Source organism: Pisolithus orientalis (genome assembly GCF_024613125.1).
Source record: "Pisolithus orientalis strain OTSU chromosome Unknown F5J12scaffold_3, whole genome shotgun sequence".
Lineage (NCBI taxonomy): Eukaryota > Fungi > Basidiomycota > Agaricomycetes > Boletales > Pisolithaceae > Pisolithus > Pisolithus orientalis.
This window is the reverse complement of record NW_026260784.1, coordinates 903,233-929,895: the sequence shown is the minus strand read 5'-3', so window position 1 is coordinate 929,895 and position 26,663 is coordinate 903,233. Positions and strand designations below refer to the sequence as shown.

General features: G+C 49.5%; 8 protein-coding genes across 8 annotated transcripts; 3 read left to right on the top strand and 5 right to left on the bottom strand.

The window, feature by feature from the left end:
• The first annotated feature begins 1,525 nt into the window (after window positions 1–1,525).
• Window positions 1,526–2,392, top strand: F5J12DRAFT_801890 (uncharacterized protein). Its single transcript, XM_051744383.1, has 4 exons — window positions 1,526–1,583; window positions 1,638–1,874; window positions 1,928–2,070; window positions 2,135–2,392. The coding sequence occupies exons 2-4, from the start codon at window positions 1,674–1,676 to the stop codon at window positions 2,295–2,297; spliced, it is 507 nt and encodes a 168-aa protein (XP_051604214.1). The 5' UTR covers window positions 1,526–1,583; window positions 1,638–1,673; the 3' UTR covers window positions 2,298–2,392.
• A 2,320-nt stretch (window positions 2,393–4,712) lies between these two features.
• On the top strand, window positions 4,713–5,952 carry F5J12DRAFT_903063 (mitochondrial carrier protein; the record flags this gene model as incomplete). Its single annotated transcript, XM_051748357.1, has 8 exons — window positions 4,713–4,782; window positions 4,839–4,909; window positions 4,974–5,218; window positions 5,270–5,291; window positions 5,347–5,514; window positions 5,563–5,649; window positions 5,705–5,815; window positions 5,872–5,952. 8 exons carry the CDS (start codon window positions 4,713–4,715, stop codon window positions 5,950–5,952), a joined length of 855 nt encoding a protein of 284 aa, XP_051604213.1.
• A 205-nt stretch (window positions 5,953–6,157) lies between these two features.
• Window positions 6,158–7,728, bottom strand: F5J12DRAFT_888431 (interferon-inducible GTPase-domain-containing protein; the record flags this gene model as incomplete). Its single annotated transcript, XM_051747254.1, has 5 exons — window positions 6,158–6,802; window positions 6,843–7,021; window positions 7,074–7,351; window positions 7,420–7,580; window positions 7,645–7,728. 5 exons carry the CDS (start codon window positions 7,726–7,728, stop codon window positions 6,158–6,160), a joined length of 1,347 nt encoding a protein of 448 aa, XP_051604212.1.
• A 1,869-nt stretch (window positions 7,729–9,597) lies between these two features.
• Window positions 9,598–10,919, bottom strand: F5J12DRAFT_301232 (uncharacterized protein). The gene is made up of 4 exons (XM_051738811.1): window positions 10,628–10,919; window positions 10,297–10,575; window positions 10,089–10,229; window positions 9,598–10,030 (listed from the first exon to the last, which is right to left on the bottom strand). The coding sequence occupies exons 1-4, from the start codon at window positions 10,685–10,687 to the stop codon at window positions 9,902–9,904; spliced, it is 609 nt and encodes a 202-aa protein (XP_051604211.1). The 5' UTR covers window positions 10,688–10,919; the 3' UTR covers window positions 9,598–9,901.
• Window positions 10,920–12,624: 1,705 nt separating this feature from the next.
• Window positions 12,625–14,637, bottom strand: F5J12DRAFT_713212 (carboxylic acid transporter protein; the record flags this gene model as incomplete). The annotated part of the gene is made up of 12 exons (XM_051740819.1): window positions 12,625–12,839; window positions 12,896–12,929; window positions 12,991–13,068; window positions 13,120–13,214; window positions 13,268–13,353; window positions 13,411–13,421; window positions 13,475–13,555; window positions 13,610–13,638; window positions 13,698–14,214; window positions 14,271–14,315; window positions 14,367–14,463; window positions 14,522–14,637. The coding sequence occupies 12 exons, from the start codon at window positions 14,635–14,637 to the stop codon at window positions 12,625–12,627; spliced, it is 1,404 nt and encodes a 467-aa protein (XP_051604210.1).
• Window positions 14,638–15,898: 1,261 nt separating this feature from the next.
• Window positions 15,899–18,388, bottom strand: F5J12DRAFT_888428 (carboxylic acid transporter protein; the record flags this gene model as incomplete). Its single annotated transcript, XM_051747253.1, has 14 exons — window positions 15,899–16,037; window positions 16,097–16,161; window positions 16,229–16,299; window positions 16,538–16,571; window positions 16,624–16,701; window positions 16,759–16,876; window positions 16,926–16,982; window positions 17,064–17,074; window positions 17,142–17,222; window positions 17,323–17,351; window positions 17,426–17,951; window positions 18,023–18,067; window positions 18,121–18,217; window positions 18,273–18,388. The coding sequence occupies 14 exons, from the start codon at window positions 18,386–18,388 to the stop codon at window positions 15,899–15,901; spliced, it is 1,467 nt and encodes a 488-aa protein (XP_051604209.1).
• A 2,036-nt stretch (window positions 18,389–20,424) lies between these two features.
• On the bottom strand, window positions 20,425–24,614 carry F5J12DRAFT_300919 (GNAT acetyltransferase 2-domain-containing protein). Its single transcript, XM_051738810.1, has 13 exons — window positions 24,456–24,614; window positions 24,301–24,392; window positions 24,018–24,131; window positions 23,786–23,966; window positions 23,137–23,736; window positions 22,240–23,079; window positions 22,060–22,179; window positions 21,861–22,000; window positions 21,631–21,773; window positions 21,449–21,571; window positions 21,156–21,379; window positions 20,766–21,070; window positions 20,425–20,708 (listed from the first exon to the last, which is right to left on the bottom strand). Exons 1-13 carry the CDS (start codon window positions 24,558–24,560, stop codon window positions 20,516–20,518), a joined length of 3,180 nt encoding a protein of 1,059 aa, XP_051604208.1. The 5' UTR covers window positions 24,561–24,614; the 3' UTR covers window positions 20,425–20,515.
• A 699-nt stretch (window positions 24,615–25,313) lies between these two features.
• On the top strand, window positions 25,314–26,662 carry F5J12DRAFT_300861 (uncharacterized protein). Its single transcript, XM_051738806.1, has one exon. The coding sequence runs from the start codon at window positions 25,405–25,407 to the stop codon at window positions 26,464–26,466; it is 1,062 nt and encodes a 353-aa protein (XP_051604207.1). The 5' UTR covers window positions 25,314–25,404; the 3' UTR covers window positions 26,467–26,662.
• Window position 26,663: the final 1 nt, after the last annotated feature.

Below are 26,663 nucleotides of genomic sequence, written 5' to 3'. Positions count from 1 at the left end.
TACTTCTACATAGCATGGCATAGACAAATGCAATTTGTTAATTCACAAATTTATGGCATTGTCTGACATAGATTGTCATAGGAGAATCAAGCAGAATAAGAGACAAAAGGCCATCTATGTAGATCTATGGAAAACTACATCAGGAAATTAACACTTTACTATTTTTGACCTTTTTGTGACTTTTTTTGACTTTTTTGTGACTATTGTGACTATTTGTGACTTTTTGGGAAGGAACCCACTATCTGTACCTTTTTTTTGACCATATACAGCATTTTGAAGAATGAAAAGAGAACAGAATCTATTGAGACAACTAAGTGATGATATATCTAAGCCAAGAAGACTAGAAAATGTCTGAAAATTCAGAGATATTGAGCCATTGGTGTGATGCACACTGTCTGAGAGAAAAATCATAATATCTCTTTGGAACCTCCTATCAATTTGAATGTATGTGGTATCTACTGAAAGCTATGGAATTAGGTGGTTTGAACAAGACCAAAATAAGCAAGAACAATGCAGCCATGCCTGCAGGACATGGGTAATGATAGTAGATTCCTTCCCAAAAAGTCACAATAGTCACCAAAAGTCAAAAATAGTAAAGTGTTATTTTCCTGATGTATAGAGTAGCTACACATACTGTCAAGTAGCTTGAGCTAGCAAAAAAAGCTATGGAGCTGACCTATTTCATATGCAGGGCAATCTCTATCTATGGCATAGATCTAGCTACATGTACATTGTTCCACATATGTCCAATTCTCACTGGGAATCATCCGTCGTCGGCTGCGTGGTTTCTCCGCTTGGATTACATAAGAACCAATCTCCGCTTCAATGTATAACATGCCCTCCTTGTTTTTTTTTTTTTTCCACCTCCTTCCAGTGCACCCTCCAACTTCTTCCGCATCACTATGTTGGCCTCCCCGTAATCCATCCCTTATTCAGGTAAGTTAGTCCTTTTTTTTTATACCGTAAGCTCTGCGCTGGAACGTCTATGATTTCAAACAAAAATTACACTGATTTAATGAATACGACCTGCCGAAGGCGGGAATGACTCGTACTCGAGATTGCTGAGACTTCCTACAGACATGACGGCTAGTTATAATACCTACCGTATACTGAAACCCCGATCCTTTTTAGATGTCGTTGAAGTTTTCCTGTCTTCAAATTTGCTGGTGATCCAATTGGTTGAGTCGACGGCTTGGAGTTGAGGAGAGCTTTTTTAAGTTGGTTTGTTGTGTAGGCCAATGTTCGATGTCTGGAGTATTCTTAGGAAATTCATGTAGTCACTCGTGGCATGTGCCCTCCCAACGTTTCGTCCAGACGCTCAGCGCTCATCAGTTACCACACGCCAAACGTTGCCAGGATATGATCGGCGATCTCCGGCGGGCGTTGGACGGCTCCCAAATATCGGAGGTCGACAGTGCCATGGAGGGTGCCGTTCAGAGAGCCCTCCAAGGGGCTCAGATGCATTCCCATATGTAGTAATATAAGGATGGCGCCAATACTCCCTCAGTGCAAGGTAAACGTGGCGGTCTTTCCTAACGTCCATACAGGAAGTGGCGAAGACTAACGGGGAGGGAGGGCAGAAGGTGAGCTATTGAGGTACAAGAATTGACGACCTGTTTAAATACGGCTACCCACAGAATCAGGATGTCTGACGTCCAGAGAGCGTTCCTGTGATGATGATGGCAGCATGTTGCTTGAATCTACGTCCTTGCCATCTCGATTTACCTCAAGACAGGACAGGCGTCGTGACGTTTACCATAGGTGATTCGATTGGTGCTCCTGCAAAAGACGTCCTCAGAGGAACACTAGTCGACCAGCCGTACGACGATGTGTCCGTGGAATTCCAGGGGGAGTGTATATCATTGTCTCTGCAGGTTAATGTGCTGCTGCTTGCATCGAGTTCGCGCGATTCTAATAATTTTGATAGTGGCCAGGTTACGAATCTGACCTGCTGCGAAAAGCTCGACAGAGTTTCGTTGAAAGCATGGTAGATGAAAAGCCTATCACCCGACAGGAGCTCGCAATACAAATATGCTTTCTTTTTTTCCGTTTCCATAAAATGGCTTCCGTGTGAGCTCTTCTCTCTACTCGCCTAGTCGACCTGACGCGGGATTTTTCAGAAACTTCAAACAAGCCACAGTGAAGGAAAATTTGGCCTCGGTGAGGATGACGTCCGTGCGACAGATGTTGTCCTCCTCTCCGTGCACTATTGCAGACACACGAATACATGGGTCCCAGAATTTGATGTCATTGATCGAGCAGGTCTCGAAAGATATAATTGGTTGCACCACATCTGATCATCAATTGTATTACACACTATCATTGTCCCGCAACACGCACTCATCCACTTACAAGTATGTACCACAAATAATGTATGATAACTACTGCACCATGGGCGAAATTGTCTGATCGTCACTCTGAACAAGTAACAATCTAAATATTCGGTCAACAGTTGCTCTTGTATGTGTGGAGAAGACCTGTGTTAGCTGATACTTACCAACTCAAGGGGGGTCGGGTGCCCATGTCCCCATTCACTCTCCAAACCGAGTGTTGGGGGCAGGGTCTGTTAGAGAGTTAGAGAGTTAATCATCCCTGTGTTCAGCTGACTTAGGTGTGACACTAGCTGCTTCCATAATCGCATTGGAGTGTATACTTCGTACACTTTTCTCCTAGTTCCCTTAGTAACTCATTCAGCACTGAGGGTAAGCACATGTTCATTCATAGTATATCTACTATACTGATGTCCTGTAGTTGCCTACAGGTACAGTGTTGTACATGCAGTAGCGCTGAGGTTACCTACAGGATTCCCCAGGGTCAGTATTTTGGGGGGCTAGTTGACGAAATTAATTAAAATACTATATACCGCGCAACAGTTAGTCGCCCAACCGGTATTAACAGCTATTGGCAGGATTACAAGTAAGTGATTCCTGCAAACGAAAGGTTCCGATTGTTCTGGGAAAACCGTAATGGTTACCTTGCGTGCCGATGAGGAGGAAGTTAAAAACGCGGGGAGGGGGGGGGTTACTACTAATACCACATGTACTACGGCTAAATCAACCACACCGTCACGCTGAGCGACACAATGGAAACAAACGGACTGTTAGGAGCCGAGTCCGTACGATCGAACTGCAGTAAATGTTGCGGCAAGTGTCTGACACAAGGCGCCAGTACACATCTACTTTTACTCGATTGCATAACGGTCGCTAGTCTAGACCAATGCAGCGCATCCTGCACTGGTGACCAGTCTGTCATGACAATTTGAATCCGTCACTGCGACTCTCGTTCGAGGCGTGAGGCCGCAGAGGATGTTGGTGGGTGAGGTATCGGGAGGGGACTGGGAAAGTCATCGAAAACGTGTGTATTATCAGTCCCCTGCAATTCCACCCTCACCAATGGCCTTCCTTTTTCTTTTACCATATTGTGAAATACATCCGCTAGTTTCATGGAACCTTCGCCATCCGATGCTATTCTTGCAGGTGCGGAAGATCGAGATCATGATATTTTCCAAGCTCCACAGGATCGCTGGACAAATTACGCCTTCAGAGCTCCAGGTGCCAGTGCCGGTACCGACCGTCTACAAATCCTTAAGATTCGTCCGACCCTCCAGTAGAGCGCAAGATGCACGTGAATGCTATGGCAAAGTATCATCCTTTCCAATTAGTGCTTATCACCCATGGACCATAGTTACTGGATCCACCTGCATGCCATGAATATCCTCATAACCATTCTGATGCCAGGAGCTGCTTACTGGTGGCATCAGAACCTGGAATGAGGCACTCGGAGAAATTCTCCGCACCGGGCTGGCGACCGCCCTTGATCCGCGCTGACTTACTGTACTGTACGTAGCGCCTCGCTGCTGCATTTTGCGACAGTCTTTCGGTTTGTCATAAATTCCTCGTCTATAACTGTTAGATCGCGTCATAAGTTTTGCCACGTGCAGAGGCTGGATTCTGAACTCGACGTGTTCCAATACCTCACGAAAATGGAATTCTAGTAGAATATCGCGCGGGCCAGAGGTACAAGGAGCGTGATGAAGCAATCACAATTTCCGGCCCGCTTGCGGGGATGCTCATCGCAGGGACGAGCGTTCTCCTTGTCATTGCCGCGTACGTCCGCGAACAACAGTGTACGGTGGACGATCTGCCGTTTATAGGCTGCTATACGGACGATAATGCTCGTTGCTTGTGGGTGCTCCGTTGCATCCAAGCGTGCCCCGGATCCCGGTCCTGGCATGTAACATTGCTCAGTTAGTAATATGACGAGGGTGAAATATATACCGGCTCTTGGTGCGTTTGTACCATACGTAGACCATTTCTTGTGAACAATGACCTGTAACAACGAGCTCGCTCCTCCCCTACTTAATGGCGGTGATTGCTCGGATAGCACAGGAACAACCTGGGTAAATGTAACCCTTTATACAACTCCACTTTGCGGCGATAACAAGAAAATCACAACGATGAGACTATCGTCCACACGTTGCAAGCCAATTAGTGTAATGAGCCCTCCGCGTTAGTGCGATCATGTAAAAACAGAGGGTTCCGTACAAGTATCGTTACATGACATCACCGTAAGTACGACGTGTTCTTGGTGTAGTGTAAAGCACTGCTCGCTTTCCCACGTTTTTTTTTTCCGGGTCGATCCTTGGTTTAGTAACAGGAGAACACTTGAACGTCCTCTCCTCCCCTCTCAAATCATCCGCCCCCGTGTGTGACATGGCACCCTCACATGCTGGCAATGGAAAAGAGTCTGGAACTGCTAGGGTGCTTGGCTCTGGTGCATCTGGTAACGTGGTAATTCAGTGCGCGTCAGGCTAGGTTATTCACCTAGCGTTTCTGCAGGCGTAGCAGAGCTTGTAGTCTTCCACCCTGTGGATACGGTCGCCAAGCGGCTTATGAGCAACAAGTCCAAGGTCTTTTTTTTTCATTCACTTGTGACGATCTGCCTTGCTGATTGAGCGAGACTACATAACCAAGGTGTCGATGTCAACACTCTCTCCAATCATTTTCAGAGACTATGCTAGTGCATCCGTTGGACGGAAGTTTCTATCTCTATTCCCTGGACTCGGCTATGCTGCAGGCTACAAGGTTTCTCAGCGTATATACAAATTTGGCGGTCAGCCGTGGTTCAACGACATTATTTCACGAAATTACAAGGATGACTTTACACGTCTCTTTGGGGAACGCAAGGGGAAAATGTTAATACAAGCAACGGCTGGAAGGTACAACACTCCATTCGTGCCCGCTATCCGTCCGACTCACGATATCAGTAGTTTGACTGGTATTGGTGAAGTGGTGTGTGATTCCAAAGTAGGAGATCACCCAATCAGTTAGTAAACACCCACACAAGGTCCTTCTGCCATTGGATGCGCTTAAGATCAAAAGGCAAGTTAATCCCGAGGCCTTCCGTGGACGAGGTGTTGTCCGGATATTCATGGAAGAGGGAACGACAGTTGTATCGTGGATGGGGCTGGACCATGGCTCGAAATGCTCCAGGTTCTTTTGCTGTGAGCACCATGTCCGTGCCGGTGTATCGAGGTAGTACCCACTAATCTGGCGATCCCAGCTCTTTGGTGCATCGGCTGCCACAAAGGAGATGCTGGGTGTCTCAGATTACTCGAAAGCCACTTGGACGCAAAATTTCATAGCCTCCGTCGCTGGTGCCTGTCGCATCGATTACCGTTGCCGCACCGCTCGACACTGTCAAGACTCGTATTCAAAATGCAAACTTTGAACACAAGGTTCCTGGCACAACGGTTGTGAAAGACCTTCTCCGCAATGAGGGCCTATTCGCCTTCTTCAAAGGATTGACCCCCAAGGTCCGTATCCTGCCGTGATCCTTATTTAAACTTTGCATCTCACTTGGCTGGCGCAGATCCTCGTTGTGGGCCCGAAGCTGGTCTTCAGCTATACCCTTGCTCAGTCACTAATACCCCTATTTTCCAATTACGTATAGGCATGAGGGGGTCGTTCGATGAACGTGACTACGTAAGACTACTCATGATATTCGGGCTTTAGCCGGCGATTTAATGGTACAACTGGGGATTCAACACGATAGAAAACTACATATTTGAACTGGAATAATACGACACCACTCATTCTCGTCGCTTGACGGTTAGCTTTTGAGTCGTACGCATCTCGTGAGGTAATTTGTTGGAGGTCTACTGCAAAATACGCTGGGGAACGCAACGGCGAGAGCGAGCCTCCTCAAGTAAATCCTTCATCAAGTCCAGTTCATCAATTGTTTTCGGGGAGAGAGATCTGTCCTTGACCGTGGACAACACGGTGGTGTTACAGACGATGTAAACCTTTTGATCTGGTAGGTCGGCTTCTTGCAGGTTTCGTTGGACGGTTACCCTTGTTTCTTTAATGTATTGCTCGCGTGCAGCGCTGTACAGCTCCGCACGCCGCGCCCGCCCATCGCTGCCACTCTCGTACCCCAGATCGCGCATGATATTGCGGATATGTGCGTCCGCTTTCGAGCGGACGATGTAGGTTGGGATTTGGAAGCGCTGGCAGTTTTTGAGGATGGCGATGTCTGTGGTAGTGAAACGAACGTCAAAGAGAACAATGATGCAGTCAAAGACAAAGAGCCCTTGGCTATTGAAGTATAGCCAGTCGGACTGCTGGAGTGTGCCCGCCCCCGGAATATCGTACCATACAAAGGGGTTCCTAGGGTTTGGGTCGGGGTAGCGGTCGACTGTGGACGTCATTTCAACGATGCCCGTTGGAGCTGCACCAACGTCCTTGTTACGCAAGCCACGGAAGGCATTGATCAAGGGATGATTTTCCGCTGCCAGAGACTCCTGCGACGGCGAAATGGAAAAGGTGGTCCTGATACTGCACTTTCGACTTGGCAGCTGCGACTTCCTCAGGGGTGGGTATGGTGATGGGTTGGACACCTTTCCTTAGGTTCGCTTCCATCTCTTCCTGAGCTTCCTTTGCAATCCTGGCCTTTTCTGCGGCAGTCTCTTGACACGCGTTCCGCCATATCTTGAGCAGCTCTTGCTCTTTCCCTCTCCTCTCTAATCATCTGTCTAGCTGCTTCAGCCTCTTCTTCAGCCCTCGCTATCGCACTCTCGATATCTCCCAGTGACCTCTCCTCGAATGACCTTGCCTCCTCACCAGCTTCTGTGAGTGTCGTATCGCTTGCCGAATCAAGATCGATCAGGCATCGCTGTTCCCATCCTTGCCTGCTCGAATGCGAAGCCGATGTTGCGTCCTGGCTAAGGGGATCGTAGCTGTCGCCGCCAGGGACTTGCCTACGAACCTGTTGTAACTGCAAGATCGCTTCCTCTGCTCGGCGCCTTGCTTCCTCTGCCTGGTGGAGAGCTGCCGCCGCCTGCCTCCGTGCACTAATCTGCTTCGAGGCGTGCCGCCTCCGCCTCCTGTCGTGCTGCTTGTGTCTCCCCCCCTCATGTACTCCCATCCATTCCTCGCATTGTTGATGTTTCGCAGTGTGGGGTTGTCGCGTATGGGGGAATGGGTGATAAGATGTATCATAGCCATGACGGCCCTAGCAGTTGCGACGAGCCCAGCGGTCACTGACTGGACGTTCCCCATATGTCGTAAGTCTAATCTGTCCTGAGTTCGATAGTCGGCGTCAATGAGTCGTCGATACCAGCGTTAATACGGCAGTAAGACGTACGGTGGTAGACTTGCCCGATAGGACGTTGGACGGGGAGGGGACGGCGAACCCTTCTCCAAACCACATGCCAGGACACGAGGCCATCTTCTATGTCCCGTTTTGTGGGTGACGATCATTCCTTTACTAGATGGCAGTATCCTCACCGGAAACTGGTATGCGAGAAGTAGAGAAATGTCAGTTGTGTTATTGAAAGTGTTAGTAAAAATGTATATGACGGGGAATAATGAACGATGATGTGCACCAAAATATAAGTACACGTGGAAACAGCAGAACAGCAGATGGTACAATGCCTGGGGAAATTTCGAGTTCATGGAAATACACTTCATAAACCTACGCACACACAACCACCAGTGCTTCATGCAACAACACTTTCAAAGACGTAAAACTCCGGTACCCACTGATCAGTATAATGGTGAATCGAGAGCAGGAAAATGTCGGAAATGCAAACGCGTTCGTGCTTAAGTGACCACCGTTCGTATTCAGGAGCTATGAGCTATTTTGGGGAGTATCAGCATAAATTCTTGGGAGAAGGGGCAAAAATCTATGCCTACCTGCTTAGGACTCAGCGAAACTGTGCAGAACCCCACAGACAGTCTTCGCCAGTTCCTGACGCGTGATCGGTTTCTGTTCTGGCCCCGTGTAGAATTCAAAGCACTGCAGATCACCGTGCCTCCAACGTGCGTATCCCGGCCACTGCGAAGATTCCTATAGGTCAGTCCTCCTGCCCGGAGTCAAAAATCCATCAAAGATGCAATACCCACCTCAAGCGAAATCTTGGTCGATCTCCATCCAAATCGCGAGAAAGGGGTATCATACGGTTCATCCTACCCAGATTGTCCCATTCAATATATCCCTAACCCTGCACACCGGGCCAGCCGTTTGTGCTGAATGTAACGGGTGGACGGGTTTGGTTGGAAGTCCTGTGCATTAGCGGACGTGGAACACGTATCAGCCGTCGCTGATGAGGCAGGAACCATCGCTCAGGCATTTCCTGATGCCACGAAGATGGGTGTGGGGGCGGGTTAGATGCAATAGCATGGTACTGGATGAGTGGAGGATGAGTTTAATTTTGTGGAAGAATGTGAATGGCAGGCATACTATCGACGTTCCCGGACCTACGGGATTGAGCATCAAGGAATTTGGGTTACTGGTGTAGGGCATAATCGCCAAGGTGCCAATAAGGACTCGAATGTGGATTGAAAGGAAACTGCTGGTCTTCGCCAATACCTACCATCAGGCCTTAAATAGCAAAGGAACAAAAGTGGCCCAACGGCAGGTGGACTGTTCGTGATATGCATGATATCGAGGAAATTGCGGAAAGGAAAAAGCTGAGATAGGTAACGTTGTCGACCACATCTTCATTGCCAACTTACTAGGTGACGTAAAAGTTTGCGAAGACAATATCAGCTGACCTGTGGACACCTACTTCTTTGCGCTTGGAAAAGCGTACGGTGGATTGAGTTCAAATGTCCAAAGGCAAAAAGAACAACGCTGAGGAGCAGCATCGTTGCACTGCGCAAACCTTCGTAGATTATGAGACATCGCCGTCAGTTCCATAGTAACATTAATGGAAGACCTTCAGAGAATTGTTTATCGTCGTCCGGTGGGTAACTAACAAAGGACAATCTCGGGTGTTTGACTCACCAGCACACTACCTACACTGGTGAAATGACTACAAGCGATGGGCTCTCACCAGACGTTGCGCTGCCAGACACGTAAATCATAGAAACTCAGCTAACAAGCATTTGTGCGGGACGTGGTCAGGAACCGGCGGGGATGCGGGGACTTGGCTAAAGGCACTCTATCGAGAAGTGGTGCTTGGGACTGCTTGGTGCCGTCACTGGACCATCTTCAGACGGCGGGGGTCAGGAACTTCGGTATAAACAATGATAAACACTTGGTGGGGAGAGTATGGAGATCTCATCAAACACCCACCTGTAGGAGAAAGTCAACTATGATGATGGAACTGGTGAACTTTAGGGGGGTCAAATGCGTCAATATTATGCAGTACTACATTTCAACTATAATAACTTGGCTACAGTGTGGGGGCCTAACAAAACAATGTAAGAGTACCAATAAGAAATTAAGTATATGAAGCTTCAACGTTCCAGGCCACCAATGCGATGGCGAGAAAAGAATGTGGCTTTGATTGTGACTGAAGGCTAGAGGAAGGAGGAAGGAAAGAAGACCGAAAAAAAAACAAGTAAATAAATAGAAATAGTCTCGTAGCAAGCGGGAACGGAGTAATTTCCCTGCTTCATTCAAAGACGTAGAACTCAGGAATCCACTGAGTCCTGTAGTAATGGATAGACAAAAGAACAACATCCGATGGACGAATGCCATCCTTGAGGGACCACTTTTCGAAACCTTGAGCGATGGTGGTGTTCTGCGCAAAGACGTTAGGAAACCCTGGTTTGGAACATAAACAAAAGGTTTATTCTTACCTGTGCACTGCGATGGAAGTGTTGGAGAGTCAAGGCAACTTCCTTCGCAAGACCTTGACGGGTCATTGGACCCTCTTCCCTTATGACATCAAACCTCGCAATCTGCGGGTCATGGTAGGTTCGCCGAGCGTAACCTGGCCACTAGATAATCCGGGCCAGCACATCAATAACTGCGCGGGGACCACAAAAAAAAGAAGAGAAAACTCACTTCAAGATTAATGACGGTCGCGCGCCAACCTAAATGTGCCAGGGGCGTGGCATTAGGATCATCAACTGTGACTTGGTTCTTCAAAAGGTCCTTGATGCGGACACCGGGCCACCCGCGTACGCTGAACGTGACGGGAGGGAAGGTCTCCATCGGCGGGCTATAATTGAGAGCACGGGGAAGATGTTCCACGCGTCGACGATCCGGAAGTACCCAATACTCTGGCATCTGGGAACGCATGATGGACGGATGGGGAGGCGGGTTGGATACGACAGAGTAATGCTGTACGACGAGCGTTGGCTCACCTCTTCAGAACAGGGAAAGGGGAACTCACATATACCGACCCAGGCCCGCTGGGGTCCACCATCAAACTGCCGGGGTTGACGTAGGCCATTCCTCAGGGAGTCTATAAGATTAGAAAATACAAGATGGAATTCTAGAGAGCGCTGCTCTGAGAGATTTCAAGGGCTGCGAGGTAATTTTCATCCTTGGTCAACAGTATCTGGTTTTATGCGTCCCATAGGATATGAATTGTCCACCAAATATTTCAGAATGTCTTTGGTGAACTTGAGGTGGATGCGCATTGAAGCGTCAATCACGGCTAGTAACTCAAAGCGACGCATTGATAGCGGTGGGACAACAAAGCATGAAACACCAATCTGTGTAACGGGTATCGTTTCAAAGGACAAAAAGAACTGTGGACTCAACTGTGGCCACTTGTCATTTTCTGTCATTTTGCACCTGGACCACCGACGGCGCAGGAAGAGCCGAGAAAACATTCTGCAGAGACAAAAATGGCGGAGCGGGATACATTGTTCCTTGTGTTTCTTCGCCACTCGGTAAAGCGCGCGCCATTGCTTAGTCCTCTAAGTACCCGCATTGACGAAAAACGACAAAGCGCCTTTGTGTGTCAAAGCGTGGAATCCCCGTCGGGCGACCCTGTAGAAATCGGGAAATGCACAGGAGGATGTGCTCTAGCTTGTGACCTGCGAAGGGTATTTGCTGTCAACGAAGGGAATGCTACTGTTCCAACGCGCCAATCGCTAGGCCTCCAGCTAGCTGGTGGTGGTGGTTCAGAAAATCAACTCGGAGAATGCCCACCGGCAAGAATTCCATCGAATTTCAATAAAGTTTTCGTCGAAGTCAGTTTCATTGTTGGTAACGAGACTTTCGTCCCCTTCACAGTCAAATTAACGGTCCGAGGCAATGAAAATGAAATGGAACAAGTCCTTTCAGCTGACCATCGATCGACCTGCGTCAACTTGCCTTTTGTGGAAATAGCAGGGGGTAATGGGAGCCCTGACGACCCTGCGCTCAAAATTGAGAGGCTCCACGGCGTAACGCTTGAGATACGACTTTGTGGCTCACGAAAGATATAAAGGAAGCGTGTCCCTCGAACGCCCACATAGGTAGCGTTGAACGCTGTGACAGTGCGACTAGCTCGGAGAGGGTGGCGCCAATACTGAATGAGAGCCGTGAATTACATGATATGTGCGCACCTCCGTCGTGTAGTGGATGATAATAATTCGATTGGAATGAAGTCACGTTAGTTGTCGAGTTTGAACCGATACAACTCCAATTAGGTCTCCCCTCGTTCAACCACTAGGAGTCTGAGACTGCAAGAAAGTTAGGGCAGCCCCGCTGATACGAGCTCTAGCAGTAGCATGAACTTTACACTAGCCAGAAAGACACTGCATGCATATAGTATGTATGGCAGTACACAACGCCAAAGTCCCAGCGTCCACTGTGCTAATCATCGTTTCATCTTCTCCCCTTGGCTTTCTGAAGCTATCCCATGGGTATCTTATCACCACTGCATGCGCTGCTATTATCATTGCACTACTCATGCAAGGGATTGATCCACCGGTTTTCCTCCCAGCTGCTGAAGATGAGGCCACATGAAAACGATTATCTTCCGTCGAGTCTTTGGTTTGCCTAGGGGAAACCAAGGACACGCCTATCTTAATTTACACTGGCAGTCTCGTCTCGTCGTCGTTATTGTACTCATCATTAGGAAAACAGGGGAACGTAGCAGTTAACTATGCAGGTTAATCGCGACGTCATAACACATTCATCCATATCGAAAGTCACGTCGTGTTATACTAGTGACGCTATGGACGAGAGTAATCCGCCCAGAGCAGTCAATTACATTCACGTACACTTTAACATCACGGTGCGATTACAATCGTAGGATGAGGACAAAGCACAGAAGCGGAAAGTGGGTATAAGCGAGACTAGATCTGGAGGCAACAGTAGTGGGAAACACTCAAAAACTGAATGTCCTTCTCCTCTCCGACCTCTCGTATTGACGCCGGGCGATCATTCCTATCGTCATCCTACGATGGCATCATCGTGGCCACCACCTTCCTCGAATGCAGCTTTATGCTTCTCGAAGTGAGCGGCGTGGTTTTCAGGTCCCACAATAGTAGTAATAACCACATAGGCAGCGACGACGCCGATCAAGATACCCTGGACAGTCGCATAATCATCAACGACTTCTGGCGTTCCGTTCTTGATGATGGTGGTCTTGATATGGGCTCCAGCAGCTGTGACGCACATAAGTATCTAATTCCGGTTTGAGTACGAGACAAAGAGTGCGTACTTGCTTCAATTTGCGCCGATGCCGAGGACACCATCTGTTACGGAATCGTGTAAGTATCAGCGAACACAAAGTAGAAAAAGAGAGGTCGGGCGCACATTACCGAGTTGGTAAGCAACTCCTGGGAAGGTTGCTCGGAACGCGGGTGGGGACATCTCAGCGAGTTGGATCGGAATCTGAGCACAATAAGTCCGGGCGTGCGGTGAAAATAGGATGGAATTACTTACAACACCCCATGCGCCTTGCACACCAAACTGGATCCAGAAAGCGCCAGCAGACAAGGCTGAGAATGATGAAGGAAGGATCCAGAGAGGGATAAACGCTACAAGAGTACAAGGGAGTGTTAACTTCAATGCAGTGGAATATGAGTGTGACACATGCCTCCGACAAGTAAGACGCAGATGATGATCGTAAGTCGACGGCCGATGTACTGACTACCCCAACCTGCAATGGCACCGCCACTGTATATTATAAAAATGCGGTCAATCTTCGCTACAAATGATTAGCCATAAACATACGCTATAGCACCCTAGAGAGAAGTTGCGATTAGAATAGAGATAAATGCATAGCAAATGGACGCACGCAGTTACCGATTATGGTTGCGATGGTAGCATCGTGCGAAGAGAAGCCTTTTGTCGTTTCGAGATATGTAGGATAGAGGTCCTGTGGTGGATAGATCAGAACGAGATATTTTACGAGCAATGGACTACGACTTACTTGTGAACCATGCGACAAGAAGTTGAAACCTTATAGCGTTAGGTGCATCAGACGCGTAATGAGGCGTGGGAGTAACTTATATACGCACCAGTCATAAGGATGACAGCGTAAATGCACAGCTTCCAGTGGATTTTCAACATTTCTTTGGTCTCGTGGATGAACACCTTGGTCTTCGAGGCAGTACTGGCACCTCTCTCTTTTTCGAGTTCTTTGGCTCTGATGAAGACCTCGGACTCGGGGACAAGCGAGCGAATGACAGCAGCGAAGAACGAAAAACAAGCGCCGAAATAGAAGAGGGTGCGCCAGCCGTGATGAGCAACGATGGTGAGGTTGATGACGGCAGCAAGGAGGTAGCCCACTGCGTATCCTTGCTGGAGTACGCCGCTGGCGAGACCGCGGAGTTCAACAGGAAGGTTTTCGAGGGCATTGGAAGACGAGAGACCCCAGATGCCACCCATGGCGATACCAAACAAGGAGCGGACAGCCAGGAATTGAGAGAAAGTATTAACGAACCCAGTTCCGAGTTCGAGCACGCAACAGATAATGAGGTTGATGACCAGGGGCCATTTACGACCGAATCGATCGGAGAGGACACCAAAGATCACCTTGAGGACAATTAAGATAAACGCAGGGAAAAACAGACACTAGAGCAGATACGTACAGCACCAACAGATCGAAACAGCAGGGTGAGGGTGATGGCGGTGGTCTATAAAGGGGAATCACGAGGGGTAAATGAAAAGGAATCGATGCAACTCACGACTGACTGCGAGCTTTCTCCGAACTGTGTCTCGAGGGCAGAGACAGTGAGTGACACGCTGAAGAAATCAAGGGCGTCACAGGTCCATGCCAACCAGCTATAGAATAGAGTTATCTTAGATGCAGCTGTCAAACAGCTGAGGGACAGAACCTCACCCTGACCAAAATTGGGCCCACTGAACCCAAGTGAGGCTTGCCATGGCAGGGACGATGCCAGAATTGTCAGTATTCCCCCTACGTGGGAGGAGGTTCTTTATGAAGTACGGCGCCATGGCTGAGATCCAGAAGCGTGGTCAACGCTGCAGTCAGACAGTGGAGAGAGTAAAACTGACAGGCGAAGAAAGAGCGCCTTACCTTTGAGAAATGAGGCCGAGAGCGTTAAGTACTTGCACGATTCCGGAGGTAATGAAGGAAAGATGTACCCTCGCAATCTGCAAATGATCAGGTACGGATGCACGCAGGGAGAAAAAGCAATAATTGGAGCCTGTCTGACAGGACCGCGTGTCAAGAAGTTGCTGCCCTGACCGGTTGCAATATAGTTCACGGACTCACCTAATCCTAATCAAGCGTGACGAAAAAAAGACAGCTCACCCTACGTCAATATCGTGAAATGGTATGGTTAACATACTGCCGGAAAGATCGTCCTAGGGGATGTTAGGAGAGATACGACTGACGTCACCTAAGATTCTAGGAGGCCGACGCCGGGGATTCAGAAAACGCCTGAGACTGGGACTTCTCCAGCGTTCCTGCGTGGAACTCGGATCGACAGGAAAGAGGCTGACTGTAGCGGTCCACTAGTCCCAGCCGCGCATTGGCATTTCCCCAACCCATTCCAGCCTATTCCCCAGAAACTTCATACGGCTTTCACTCGATTGTCAAACGTTAATGTGTTGTTTCAGGAGCACGAGACCGCTGGCGGAGTCAGTTGACGTGGAGGTGTCCAATGAACTTAGTGAGCGCAGACGGTGCTCCATGATGCTTCATCAGCCATTGCCTGACCCGTCTTCACCCCCATCAGCCCTCATCTTGCCACTGATCCGCAATTGCATCATCTGCCAGGGCGCCCCATCCGGAGGAAGTTGCCCCACCAACTCCTATCAGGTACTCAATCAACCCAACTGAATGATAAGTGTTAGTCTGAATTTCCATTTGATCCTTGTTTCCTTTTCCTTCGCATTGTCTCAGCGACTCAGTCTCGTCGCAGGTGCGGCCTCGCGACAGTGCCGATCATACCTCTCCCCGCATTTTTGCGCTTCAAGGTTTCCCTTTAACTCACCATGTTCCACTACTATCGTAGCAATAAACTATTGCACTCACACAGAACGCTGAAGAGAAACCAGGCAAGTCTTCGTCATTCCTCATGTTATAATACATCCCTTACATTCAACAGTCGCTTTGCCCATAATACGTTCCAGGCGATAGTCTTTACCGTTCCACCTTCCCCCAACTGAGAAACACCCTTCTGTGCCCCATGCACAGATTCGCTACCCGCGATACCAGGGAGACGGCCAGCGCGAACGATCGACGATTCCCTCATACGACCTCATCGTCGTCCTTTCCCTCCAGCTCGCGTATCGAACGGGGCTTTCCCATTCCGACGTCTTGCATCTCGTCCGCACCAGCACCACCTTCAAATGCCGTTTTGGCACTCTCGAAATGCGTGCCGTGGTTCCTATCCGAAATCATCATCTAAGTTTCCCGGAGCATCGCTAACTAACAAAAGAGACACACTCAGGCCCGAGGATAGTGACAATGATCAGATAGGCAGCAACGACACCAATGAGGATGCCTTGCACCTATTATTACGCGCAATCAGTGAGTCGATCTGCATTTGAAGAATCACCAAGTCCCCAGGAGACGCACCGTAGCATAGTCGGGCACATCCTTGGTCACCCCGTCCACAGTAATTGTCGTTCTAATGTTGCTTCCACCGACTGTTCGTTGTACCGCCATTTGTCAGTCGATGACGGGGAACACGTGACCGCCAACGTGTAGCGAAGCGGGAGACAACAGAGTCCGACAACGCGAAAAATTCCCCGATCATCGCGCCCAAATGCAACAGCGTGCACAGCAAATGCATTTCATATTACGAAGGCAACAGTGAAGAATCGCGATGGTCAGTATGGAACGTCTTATCTTTCCGGATACGATCACAAGTGACTAGTGACTCACCGGCTTCGATCTGTGCAGATGCCGCGGAAATCATCTGACGAACCGGTTCGTTGAGAGGTTTGAAATGGAAAAAAGACAAGGCATACGTTTCCAAGCTGGTACGCGACCCCCGGAAATGTAGCACGGAATGCCGGAGGTGACATCTCTGCGAGTTGAATGGGGACCTAAATTTACGTTGGTAAGCAGACGTCCTTTGGTCCTGAGTGCGGGAGGAAACTCACGACGCCCCAGGCACCTTGAACACCAACTTGCAGGAAGAACGCGCCAGCTGCAAGGGCCGAGAATGACGTAGGGAGGATCCAGAGCGGGATGAACGCGCCAACCAAGAGGATGAAGATTCTACAAAGGGACTGGTGAGCCGGCCTGCTCGTATAAGGGATCGACTTACACGATAGTCAACCGGCGGCCAATGTACTGACTTGCCCAACCTGCGATAGCGCCACCACTGTCGTTATACGCATGTCCCCGTCAGTATGTGGTTGCCCGACCCGAACGCCAGCAGAATTCAGAATGGGAAGATGCTCACGAAATCGCACCCTATTAATTACCCTGCAGGTAAGTTCTCTGTTCATCCCGACCAGGGAATCCAAAGAAAGGCACGTACGCAATTTGAGATCATGGTGGCAACTGTGGCAGAATGGGTGGAGAAACCTTTGGACGTTTCGAGATAGGTCGGGTAGAGATCCTGTCATCCCCCGAAGATGGGTGTTAGTGCCTGTCTTTCCCATCGATCAAGTTGCGGGGTTGCGAGGAAGCCGCGCGAAGCGAAGAAAGTACCACCGTACCTGCGAACCATGGGACAAGAAGTTGAAACCTAAAAGTGGTGACACGACCTCGTCAGTTCCGCTTCTTTCTATTCGAGGAGGACAGCCGCAGAAGACGACATACCGGTCATTAGAAGGATGGCGTAGATGCAGAGTTTCCAGTGCGCTTTGAGCATAGCCTTCGTCTCTTTGATGAAGATCTTGGTCTTATCGCCCGTTGCGTGGCCACCGTTTATTTTTTCAAGGGCTTTCGCGCGGAGGAAGACTGCACTCTCGGGTGTGAGTGCGCGCAGGATGGCCGTAGAGGATGACAGGCACGCTGCAGCGTAGAAGAGTGCACGCCATCCGTGCGAGGTATGGGGGATAACGGTGAGATTGACCATAGAAGCAAGGAGGTAGCCACATGCATAACCCTGTTGAACGATACCTGAACCGAGACCACGCAGCTCTACTGGCAGATTCTCCAGTGCTGTGGAGGCGGCGAGACCCCAAATACCACCCATGGCAACACCGAAGAGAGCACGGACGGCCAGGAATTGGGGGAAAGTCTTCACGAAACTCGTTCCGATCTCAATCGAGCACACGATGACCAAATTTGCGAAAAGGGGCCATTTGCGACCGAAGCGATCTGACAGAATACCGAAGACCACCTATATGCAAACACGTGACAAACTCCATTAGCACAGGCTGAGGATATGAGAGATGCTTGGATCAGGCGTACTGCACCGAGTGACCTGAAGAGGAGAGTCAACGTGATGGCGGTAGTCTGATTAACGATAAGTTCCCAGGAAGCACGTCCCGAGGTATTCATTGACTTACGATTTGCCCTGGTTTCTTATCAAAATCTTCAGCCAAGGTATTAACAGAAAGCGCGACGCAGAAGAAATCGAAGGCGTCGCATGTCCAGGCCAACCAACTAGGCGAGTAACATTGAATGCTTCCTTTGACAAGTAGCAGATGTCGGTGCCTACCCAGTAACGAATTGTAACAGTTGTATGAATGTCAAACTTCTGAGAGCGCGCAAAGTGCCACCATTATTGCGTTTCTCCCTGGGGGGAATAAGACTTCGGAGGAACCTCGGTGCCATGGAGCAGCTGAAGATGCAAGCTTCCAGGGATCTGGACGATTGCCAGAGGGAGGGGAGATATCATATCAGGAGTTTTATAGGTGGTTGGCCAATGCGGGGTTTACCGAACTGATCTTTCCGGACGAAGGTCCGTCTCTGCAAATGTTGCAGGCACATCGATCAATCAATATGCAAACAATGTGGTGCGTATACCACATGTTGTCAAATTTCTTTGCGAGCCACATACCCAGGCTAGTAACAAGTCATCACTACAAACGGCTAACCCGAGTAGAAGGACAGAATATACTCGATCACTAGTTTGGGCCCAAGGGCATGCCAGCACGCTTGTTTTTCCCTCCATGGAAAATGAGGATGAAAAACAATTTGTGTAGTTGATTTCGTTCGGTAAGCTCCACATCGTAAAGTAGACGTTTGATGCGCCGGGACCTAACTTATCGGCGCGCATTGGCATCTGGAGTGCTCTTCTCTACTTCGAACCCTAGCGTGTCAAGCGATATGAATGAACTCCAGGCTTCCCGCAACAGCCCGTACCACTCGGCACCATGACGCTTCTCCAGGGAGTGCTTCGGTATCGCTTCCGATGTTGCGATAGTGACCGCAGAGTGGGCTCCCTGAATTTTATCATATACGTCCGTCCTTCGTATGGCTGATTGTTGCTCAGTGCATCCCTAGTAATAATACAGAGAAGTCTAGACTCCAGAATCGTATCTGATGCGCCCCATGTGACCTCGCATGGAGTCCGAAATCTTTAATCCGAGTCTCGTGTATCCGTCATGATAGGTAGATAATTAATGCGTGCGAGGATAACGCGTCGCGGTTGCTTTCGTTCCAATGATTTGTCACAGAACAAACTGATCCGTGGAAGCCTTGGTTTGAAAGGCACGGGCTGGCACGGGACACCTCGCCTCCAACTCTGTTCCGAGTTGCACCTGGGCTACCGCTTATACATACTCGCTAGATCGGATGCTATCATATCATGGGTCCAATATTGAAGGCACGGTTATCCACCGGGAAATGTGCCAGTAGCGGTGCCCCGGCGCAGGAGCTGCCTTCCTTCTTTTAGGTATGTCGGGGAACTCCGGAGGAGTCCGCCTGGTAGTACACAATGATTATTAACTAGTTGACTAGGTTAGGCTGTGGGTCGCGCTAATAGTTATTAGCCAGATAACCAACATATGTAGTTTGTCTGGACGTGGGACGGAATGTGCACTGAGCTAATGAATGATTAGTGAGGCTTCCAGCAGGCATGGAGGGTCTGATATTGGTGTGGAAGAGGTTGAACAAGTTGTAAAGTAGTGTAAAGTGGGCTAAGTGGCAGATAATGAAAAAATGTGGACACTCTTCGTCCTCGTCTGCCTTCCCCCCCCCTCCACCATCTCGTCTGTATCCTCTCTATACTACCAGGGATCTTGGTCAAGGTGGGTGGTATGTACAGGTTCTAGTGGCTGTCTGCATGCTATCGGCAATATCCACCCTGAGTTTATCAGCGCAGCCACGTACGCTTCCCGGGTTATCCCGTCACACCTGTAAGCTATACAGGAATCATCACCGCAGTACAGTATATCCCACATTGTTGTCTTTGAGTAACAACCCCAGAACTCTGACCCGGACGCTATCTTAGACGATAAAAGGGCTTTCTCAAACTTGGACTACGAATGCATCCAGGAATACGCTCACCTCATGCTTATACTCAAGCTATCATCACATCGTCACAGAACGGATTCTACTTTCGTGACATGATGACGCAACAGACGTCCATTCGGGCATATGCGGACGCGGAACATGTTACAAAGTTCCGAATCTTTCCTCGAGTCGGGACACGTGGGGATGTCACGTATACCTTCCGACATGTATTATTAGCACACAAATCAATGAGCATCATTGCGAGTACCTCTGTCACCTGTCGGTTGCGGCCGACCACGCAGGTGACAGCTTCTCCCCCATAATCTGTCAGTCTAGCGTTTTTAACGTTCTGAGGTTTCTGAACTCCCTCCACATGGCATATATTATCCCGATGCGACGGGTCGTGGAGACCTTGTCCCGAGTGACAACCGGTCAGGACCGGGTACTCTCAACAATATTCTTCCGCCTCCCCACGAGTTCATCAGAAATGTTCGAGGAACCCCTCTATGACCGCTTCGTCTTCTTCCCCTTTCGAGATTTCTCCCCATTTCCCTCAATAAGTTCTGTCTTGCGCTTTTTACCTCCCGAGGCGGTGCTCCGAACGCTCACAACTGTCGATCCTTTCGTCCCCGTTGCCAGTCTCGTTGCTTGTGCTTCTGCCGCACTCCAGTCCTTTGCACTATCATCGATCGCATACCTATCAGAAGGCATACATTCCCGTCATGTACGTATCGGCGAGATGGGAAGGTCTCACTGGGATAGATCGAGGGCCTCGAACATGGCACGCTGCCGCTCTCGCAGGATACGTGTCGCTTCGTCGCCGGCTTCGTCTAGTTCATCTTCGATATTGGTGCTCATGGGCTTCCACATATCCCCGCCCGTCCCTTCTGTACGTTCTGCATCAATATTGGACGTAACGCGAGACACATTGCTGGATGCTACTAGTGGGATGTCGGCACCAACTGCTTCCCTTTGGATGTCCTGCAACTTCTTGGTGATCTTGCGGATGAGTTTCACGAAAAGGGCAAGAGTTTGTGAGACGGGTAGAGATAGCTCTTTCTGTGGGAGGTGGATGCCGTCCGTAGTAAGCGATCAGGTGTAAGGATAGGACAGTGGTTAGGCTGAATCCGCTCTGAAACCTCACCTCAAGTTCTTCGACACTTTTCCGCTGCAGTCCCATGCCAAGGAGAATGGATGCTTGAACAGCTGACAAGCTCACATCACCCAGTCGCTTCCCAAAGAAGAGCGCTGAGATTATGGGGAGGAGATCTAATATGACATGATAGTCAAGCATGTTGTTTGCATACGATTCGAGACGCTTGAGGTCATATGGCGTTATAAGAAGAGAAAGCTCCTGCGCAGCAAGTACTACGGTTGGGACATGATGAGTAGCCATTCACGATCCAGGAAGCGGCAAAGTCGATTCAATAAACGTACCGTGGGTGGCATGCCCATTGCCTTTAACACCAGCGTTCGCGGCTTCCAAAATGCTAAGCCCCATAACGCTCCCAAATTCCCTGAATTTATAAGACAGTAACGAGAGGAACCGCCGTCGAAAGTCTACCAGAGGGAGTACATTAGACTAGGACCCTTCATGGGTGAGACGACTGAAAGCATACCGTTTGCAAATTCTCCCAGCCACTCTAGTTCAGTCTCGGGTGAATTGTTCAAGCCTCGAACCATCACACACGTGTGCTCTCCAGTGAGTTCACTCTGTGTTTGTCTGATGTAAAGCGGAATATAGCCTGCCCTCTTCCAGAAGCTATCCCGCCGTTGGGAACCATCATAATCAGATAACGGGACACGATAAAGTCAGCAGGCGTAAGAATTGTGGTGTGAGCATACCCACCGGAGTAACTGAGGTGTTAAACCGTATGAAACACCCAAGTAATCCAGACTCTCGGGCTTCCGCTCTGACAGGCGTTGAAGAAGGGGAGGCATCGCATTCGGTGACCGGACTGTAGGGAGATCGGTTTGAAGGTTTGTCGTCTATAACAAGTCAGGAGATGTGAGGAAAGAGTGAAACTCGAGTTTCCAAGGCAACTTACGGGGTCAACGACAGTGACATCAGGGTAAGAGGGTTCCACTTGTGCGGCTTCGTCAAGATTGAAATATTCGCCAGAGTAAAATTCATTCAGTGCTTTTAACGCACGGGACCCATACCCCATCTGTCAGACACCAGTCAGTGATAAGCACGGGCTTCTCCATATGAACGGAGATTATGGCACCTTTGCGTAGTCGGGGTGCGTCGCGATGCGCACTATTCGAGCCCCCGAAAGCTGTGCGAACTTGCTCTCTTGGAATTGTTGGCTCACCAACCACGGAATCATGTCACCACCTGCACGGAAGCCACGGGTAAGCCCCTCCATAATAACCCCCTTGCTAATGTTACCCTCCAGTGCAACCTGAAGGACAACGAGCGGTTCCGGCAGATGGCTCTCGTCATCTTTGAGCGGCGGTAGGAGGACGAACAGATGATGAGCCGGTGCATCAGACAATAATTGGAGATCATTTGGTTGATTTTTATAGTGCGACGCCACGTAAAGGGCCATCATACGCTGCAAAAAGAGTTCCGAAGCTGGGTGGAAGCTGAACAACGTATCTCGCGAAACATAGTAGAGTTCACACGTAGAAGGATGGGGACAACCCTGCAGGGCTGAGGAGGCCTTGGTTGGCAACGTTGCATCGAGACACAACAGTGAATGCAGCCATCGTTCAATCTTGTCTCCCGCAGCGTATCTGATGGGTGTTTCTAGTTTGATTTCATGCAGAGTTCTCGCGCGAGGGGCGCTGGCGTGAATAGGCTTCTTGGATTTCGTTGACGTAGAACCATCGTCTCCAACAACAGTTTCCTTAGTAACTGACGGGCGTGTGCTCTCGCGCAGCTGCTGAATAAGTTTCAAAGACAGAGAGCGCCCGGTACCCTCGTAGCCATTAATGGTGGACGCCATGAAAACGAGGTACGGCCCCATTAAATTTCTTACTAGTGGAAGAGGGATCGCAGCGGCCTCGTCGATTATGACAAGTTCGGCCTGACCGAGGACATGTGCATCTTCGGGTTGAATGTACTGCGTACGGTCCAATGTATCGTGAGTAAATGATGCGAGATGGCCACAGCTACTTACTTGTATTGTTTGTCGATGTTGCCGGAACACGTTCACGCGTACGATGGCCTTGTTGAAGTCGGGATTTGTGCTCTGGGCGATGTCGTAATCAAGATGTTCTTCATATCCCAGGGCATCAAGGCCCAAGAATACGAAGTCAAACAACGTCTTCAAATTTTCTGGACTAGGGCTCGTTACGAATATATTGGCGTACCCGTGCCCCATTGCAGCGGCAATCGCAAGGCCAAGCGCTGCAGACTTTCCTCGTCCACGAGCGGCCGTTAGGACGACCGTGCTCGACAAAGTCTTTTCTGCGATCGCTTCGACGAACGTCAGTAGCGCCTGTGCCTGGTCACGCGTCCGTGTGAGTTTCACCAGTTCGCCTACGTGAGGTGTTTCCGCTAGGCTATCTTGTAGCTCCTTTAATTCTGCTGTGCCTGGATCCGGTGGGAGTGCATCTTCTATAGGCGTTATGTCTTTGGCTTTGGATATCGGGAGGACGTTGAGTTCATCGTCGAGAACGAGGCAATCGGAGCATGCGCCGAGGGAAAGTATAAAGCGCTCATTAAACCGTGCGACTACCGCGTCGTGCGATGAAGTTCGATAGCGTGCATGAACGTCCTACAGTGAGGATTTAGCATTGGCGCAATGGATATAAGAAAAAAAGTACCATAGTCAGGGTGTATAACTGCCGCAAAGATGTCATGGTTTTGAGAAGTAAAACAACAAGACCACCACCCTCCACGGTCTCTATGGTGCGTGCTAGGAGATTGGGCGTAACAGCTTCGAAATCTTGTAGTACACACATGCCAAAGGTGTTGCCCAAAATCTTATGAGACTCCTTATAGTATCTATGGAGGATGGTCGAGTGAGCAGACAATCAGGGAGTTGGCCTGGCTTACGTGTAGCGGATATCGGTGACAGTGACGAAGATCTCAAAAGGGCTTTGCTCGTTAGGCTCGCGAATGCCGCGTTTGACATCGCGTTTTATCTTGGCTTCCCGTTTTTTTCGATGGCTGAAAGACCAATATTAGCATCCGACTGGGTGGATACGGCACACATAAAAGGATGCGCATTAAAGCTTCGAACCGTCAGCGGCACGACACATAGGAGATTGTTGCAGACGAGCGGGAAGGATCCGGCGTTTTGACCAAGGTATCCGCATATCACAGACCAAAGACTCACGTTGTGAACCCCAGTTCTTTTTTGTAGCACCACAGCACAGAGGGACGGGCGGATACCCTTGCTTGAGACAGCAAGAAATGCAAGTTCACAATCTAGAACCAGAGCGACACGCATCGTCAGCCCCGTGACATGCTCGGAGGGTTGTAACGACACACCTGGTCACGTCCCTTGTCCCCGACCAAGACAATAAATGAGCGATGATTTTCGTTTACATTGTTGTTGATAAGGATTGGTATACGTGGGTCGAGCTGCTTGCGCATCTTGAACTTGATGATCCCACAAGGGGCTGAGCTTGTCAAAAGATTCGAAAGAAGGTGAAAAAGCAGGTAGGCTATATATGGAAGTTATGTCTCACGATGTTGGTTCCCGCTTCCGGCCCGCGCTGCCCCGGTCCATGCTCAACGAACAAACCAGCATTTTCGTTTCCCCGGAGTTGGAATATCTGATTCTCATCGGACCCACAACGTGGCGCGAACGCCTTTCTCAGGTGAGCACATAGTATCTGTGAACAGTCGTGACTGCGGCGGTTACTAGGCCCCATTGGCATTAGCTTTGCTTTAAAACTTGAACCAAAGCAAGCGGCAGATATCACGGAGCTTTATCATCCATCTGCGCCTTATTGTGCGATTTCGCGTGATTCTAGTGATTGTGGAATGTCACTGAATAAATCCACCAATGTGGTCCACCTCACCGAAAGTCGTCATTATGCTTATGGGATGCTTTTCATCCTAGATCGAGATATAAACTTGCTTTGTCCCTATGGCACGTACCAAGGTATGTTTTGTGAAGTCCGCTTTGACCTAAATATTTCGTCGGGCTCATGTTGAACATTCTAGCGATCACTATTGTCGTGGTTAGGCACAAGCGATACCACCGGCCATTTAGGAGTCCCGTTTGGTTCTCCTCATTTCGATTGTATTGACTATGATGTCCACAGACGTGCGTGCCACAGGAACGCAGGAGGTGAGATAAAAAGCTCGTCCTCGGGACACCTCTCAGTTGTACCCTCACCCAAGCTCGTTTGCTCGAAAGCTATCCGTGCTTTCCAAACGTGTGCGTGCTATACCCTGCGATTACTCTTCTATCTCCAATTTCTTCGTGAAAATGGCCGAGATCTATCAACCTTTTGCACTCGAACGACTTCGTGGAAGCCTTTGTTCCTGCGGAGCACCAACCATAGCAGAACACGAATTTTGTTTCTGTTCCCCTCGATGTGCTCGTGAAGATGCCCTCCGTGCTCTTGGCGCCTCTGAATCCCATTATCGAAACGTCTTCAAACGTGCTTGTGTACCCCCGGAGCCGAGCCTCCGTCGGTTGGCATCCTCCGGGGTGCTTCGCCCCGGCCCGTCCATCCAACCGGAATGGACGACGAAGTCCAAAACCGCAAAGCCAGAGCTGCGGACAGGGAATTCTCAACCATATAGAAACAATGTTGCACATGGGACTCTTCCGACACTTGAACAGGTCACCGAAGCTGTGCTAGCGAAGAACGCTAGGAATGGGGGGCATCTTGGCTCGGATCGTGATCGCGCCAGGTGGGGCGGTCCCGGAAGCGGTCAGAGAGGGGATGTGTGGCAATCTACGGTGCACCAAGAAAAACCACGCGGAAACGTTCATGCAATACCTACACAGATATCTCTATACCCGATACCTATGCCCCAAGATGTCCAGTTTCGACCCGTGCTGAGGGAACAGCCATTGACGACAGGACTGAGGGACGCTACCAACAAGTCGGCCGTGCAGTATTCCAATAAAGGGAAAATGAAGGCCCAAGGGAACACAGCCGAGTTTGGTTCCCAGAAACATTCAAATGCATCAAAGGGAAATCAAATGTTCGGACATCCTGTTAACCCCAGTTATGCTCCTGCGACTTATTCGAAACCTCCCCCTCGGCTACTTCCTCAAGCACCTCCTGTCATCCGCCCCCTTCCCCCCCTTCCTCCTCCAAATCCCGTCATTCTCGCTCCGGCTGAGAAGCGAAGGTCACAAACTCTGCGGAGGTCCGCTTCGTTTGCGGGGTGGGATATTCCTACTGGAAGTCCGCACATTGGTGGCGACGAGGCCCTCATGCGCGCATTTGCTCAAGTGAGAGCAGAGTTGAGAGCTGTTGGAGATGAAGAGTTCGATATCAGTGACTATTTTAGGGATGAGGAAGACGACTATTGATCACACTAGCCAGGTTCCCTCGTGACGTTCATATAATTCCAGAAGTTTTATTAGCAATTTTATTCGGCCCAACTCGTAGTATGAACGGTCGTTGACGTGTCTATGATATTTAAATAATGTAACCTTCGATACAGTCCTTACCAGCGTTCAAATCATAGTTTCGAATTTCGGGGTCGCCGGTTGAGGAAAGTCTCCTA

Coding starts and splice junctions, on each gene's coding strand:
- F5J12DRAFT_801890 (XM_051744383.1), top strand. CDS start 1,674: ATGATGATGGCAGCATGTTGCTTGAATCTACGTCCTTGCCATCTCGAT. Junction 1,875..1,927: donor GTATATCATTGTCTCTGCAG/GTTAATGTGCTG, acceptor TAATTTTGATAG/TGGCCAGGTTACGAATCTGA. Junction 2,071..2,134: donor TTCCATAAAATGGCTTCCGT/GTGAGCTCTTCT, acceptor ACTTCAAACAAG/CCACAGTGAAGGAAAATTTG.
- F5J12DRAFT_300861 (XM_051738806.1), top strand. CDS start 25,405: ATGGCCGAGATCTATCAACCTTTTGCACTCGAACGACTTCGTGGAAGC.
- F5J12DRAFT_301232 (XM_051738811.1), bottom strand. CDS start 10,687: ATGGCCTACGTCAACCCCGGCAGTTTGATGGTGGACCCCAGCGGGCCT. Junction 10,576..10,627: donor GCGGGCCTGGGTCGGTATAT/GTGAGTTCCCCT, acceptor CTCGTCGTACAG/CATTACTCTGTCGTATCCAA. Junction 10,031..10,088: donor ACTTCCATCGCAGTGCACAG/GTAAGAATAAAC, acceptor GTCTTTGCGCAG/AACACCACCATCGCTCAAGG.
- F5J12DRAFT_300919 (XM_051738810.1), bottom strand. CDS start 24,560: ATGCGCAAGCAGCTCGACCCACGTATACCAATCCTTATCAACAACAAT. Junction 24,132..24,300: donor AAAGAACTGGGGTTCACAAC/GTGAGTCTTTGG, acceptor TTGGTCTTTCAG/CCATCGAAAAAAACGGGAAG. Junction 23,737..23,785: donor AGTTATACACCCTGACTATG/GTACTTTTTTTC, acceptor TCCTCACTGTAG/GACGTTCATGCACGCTATCG.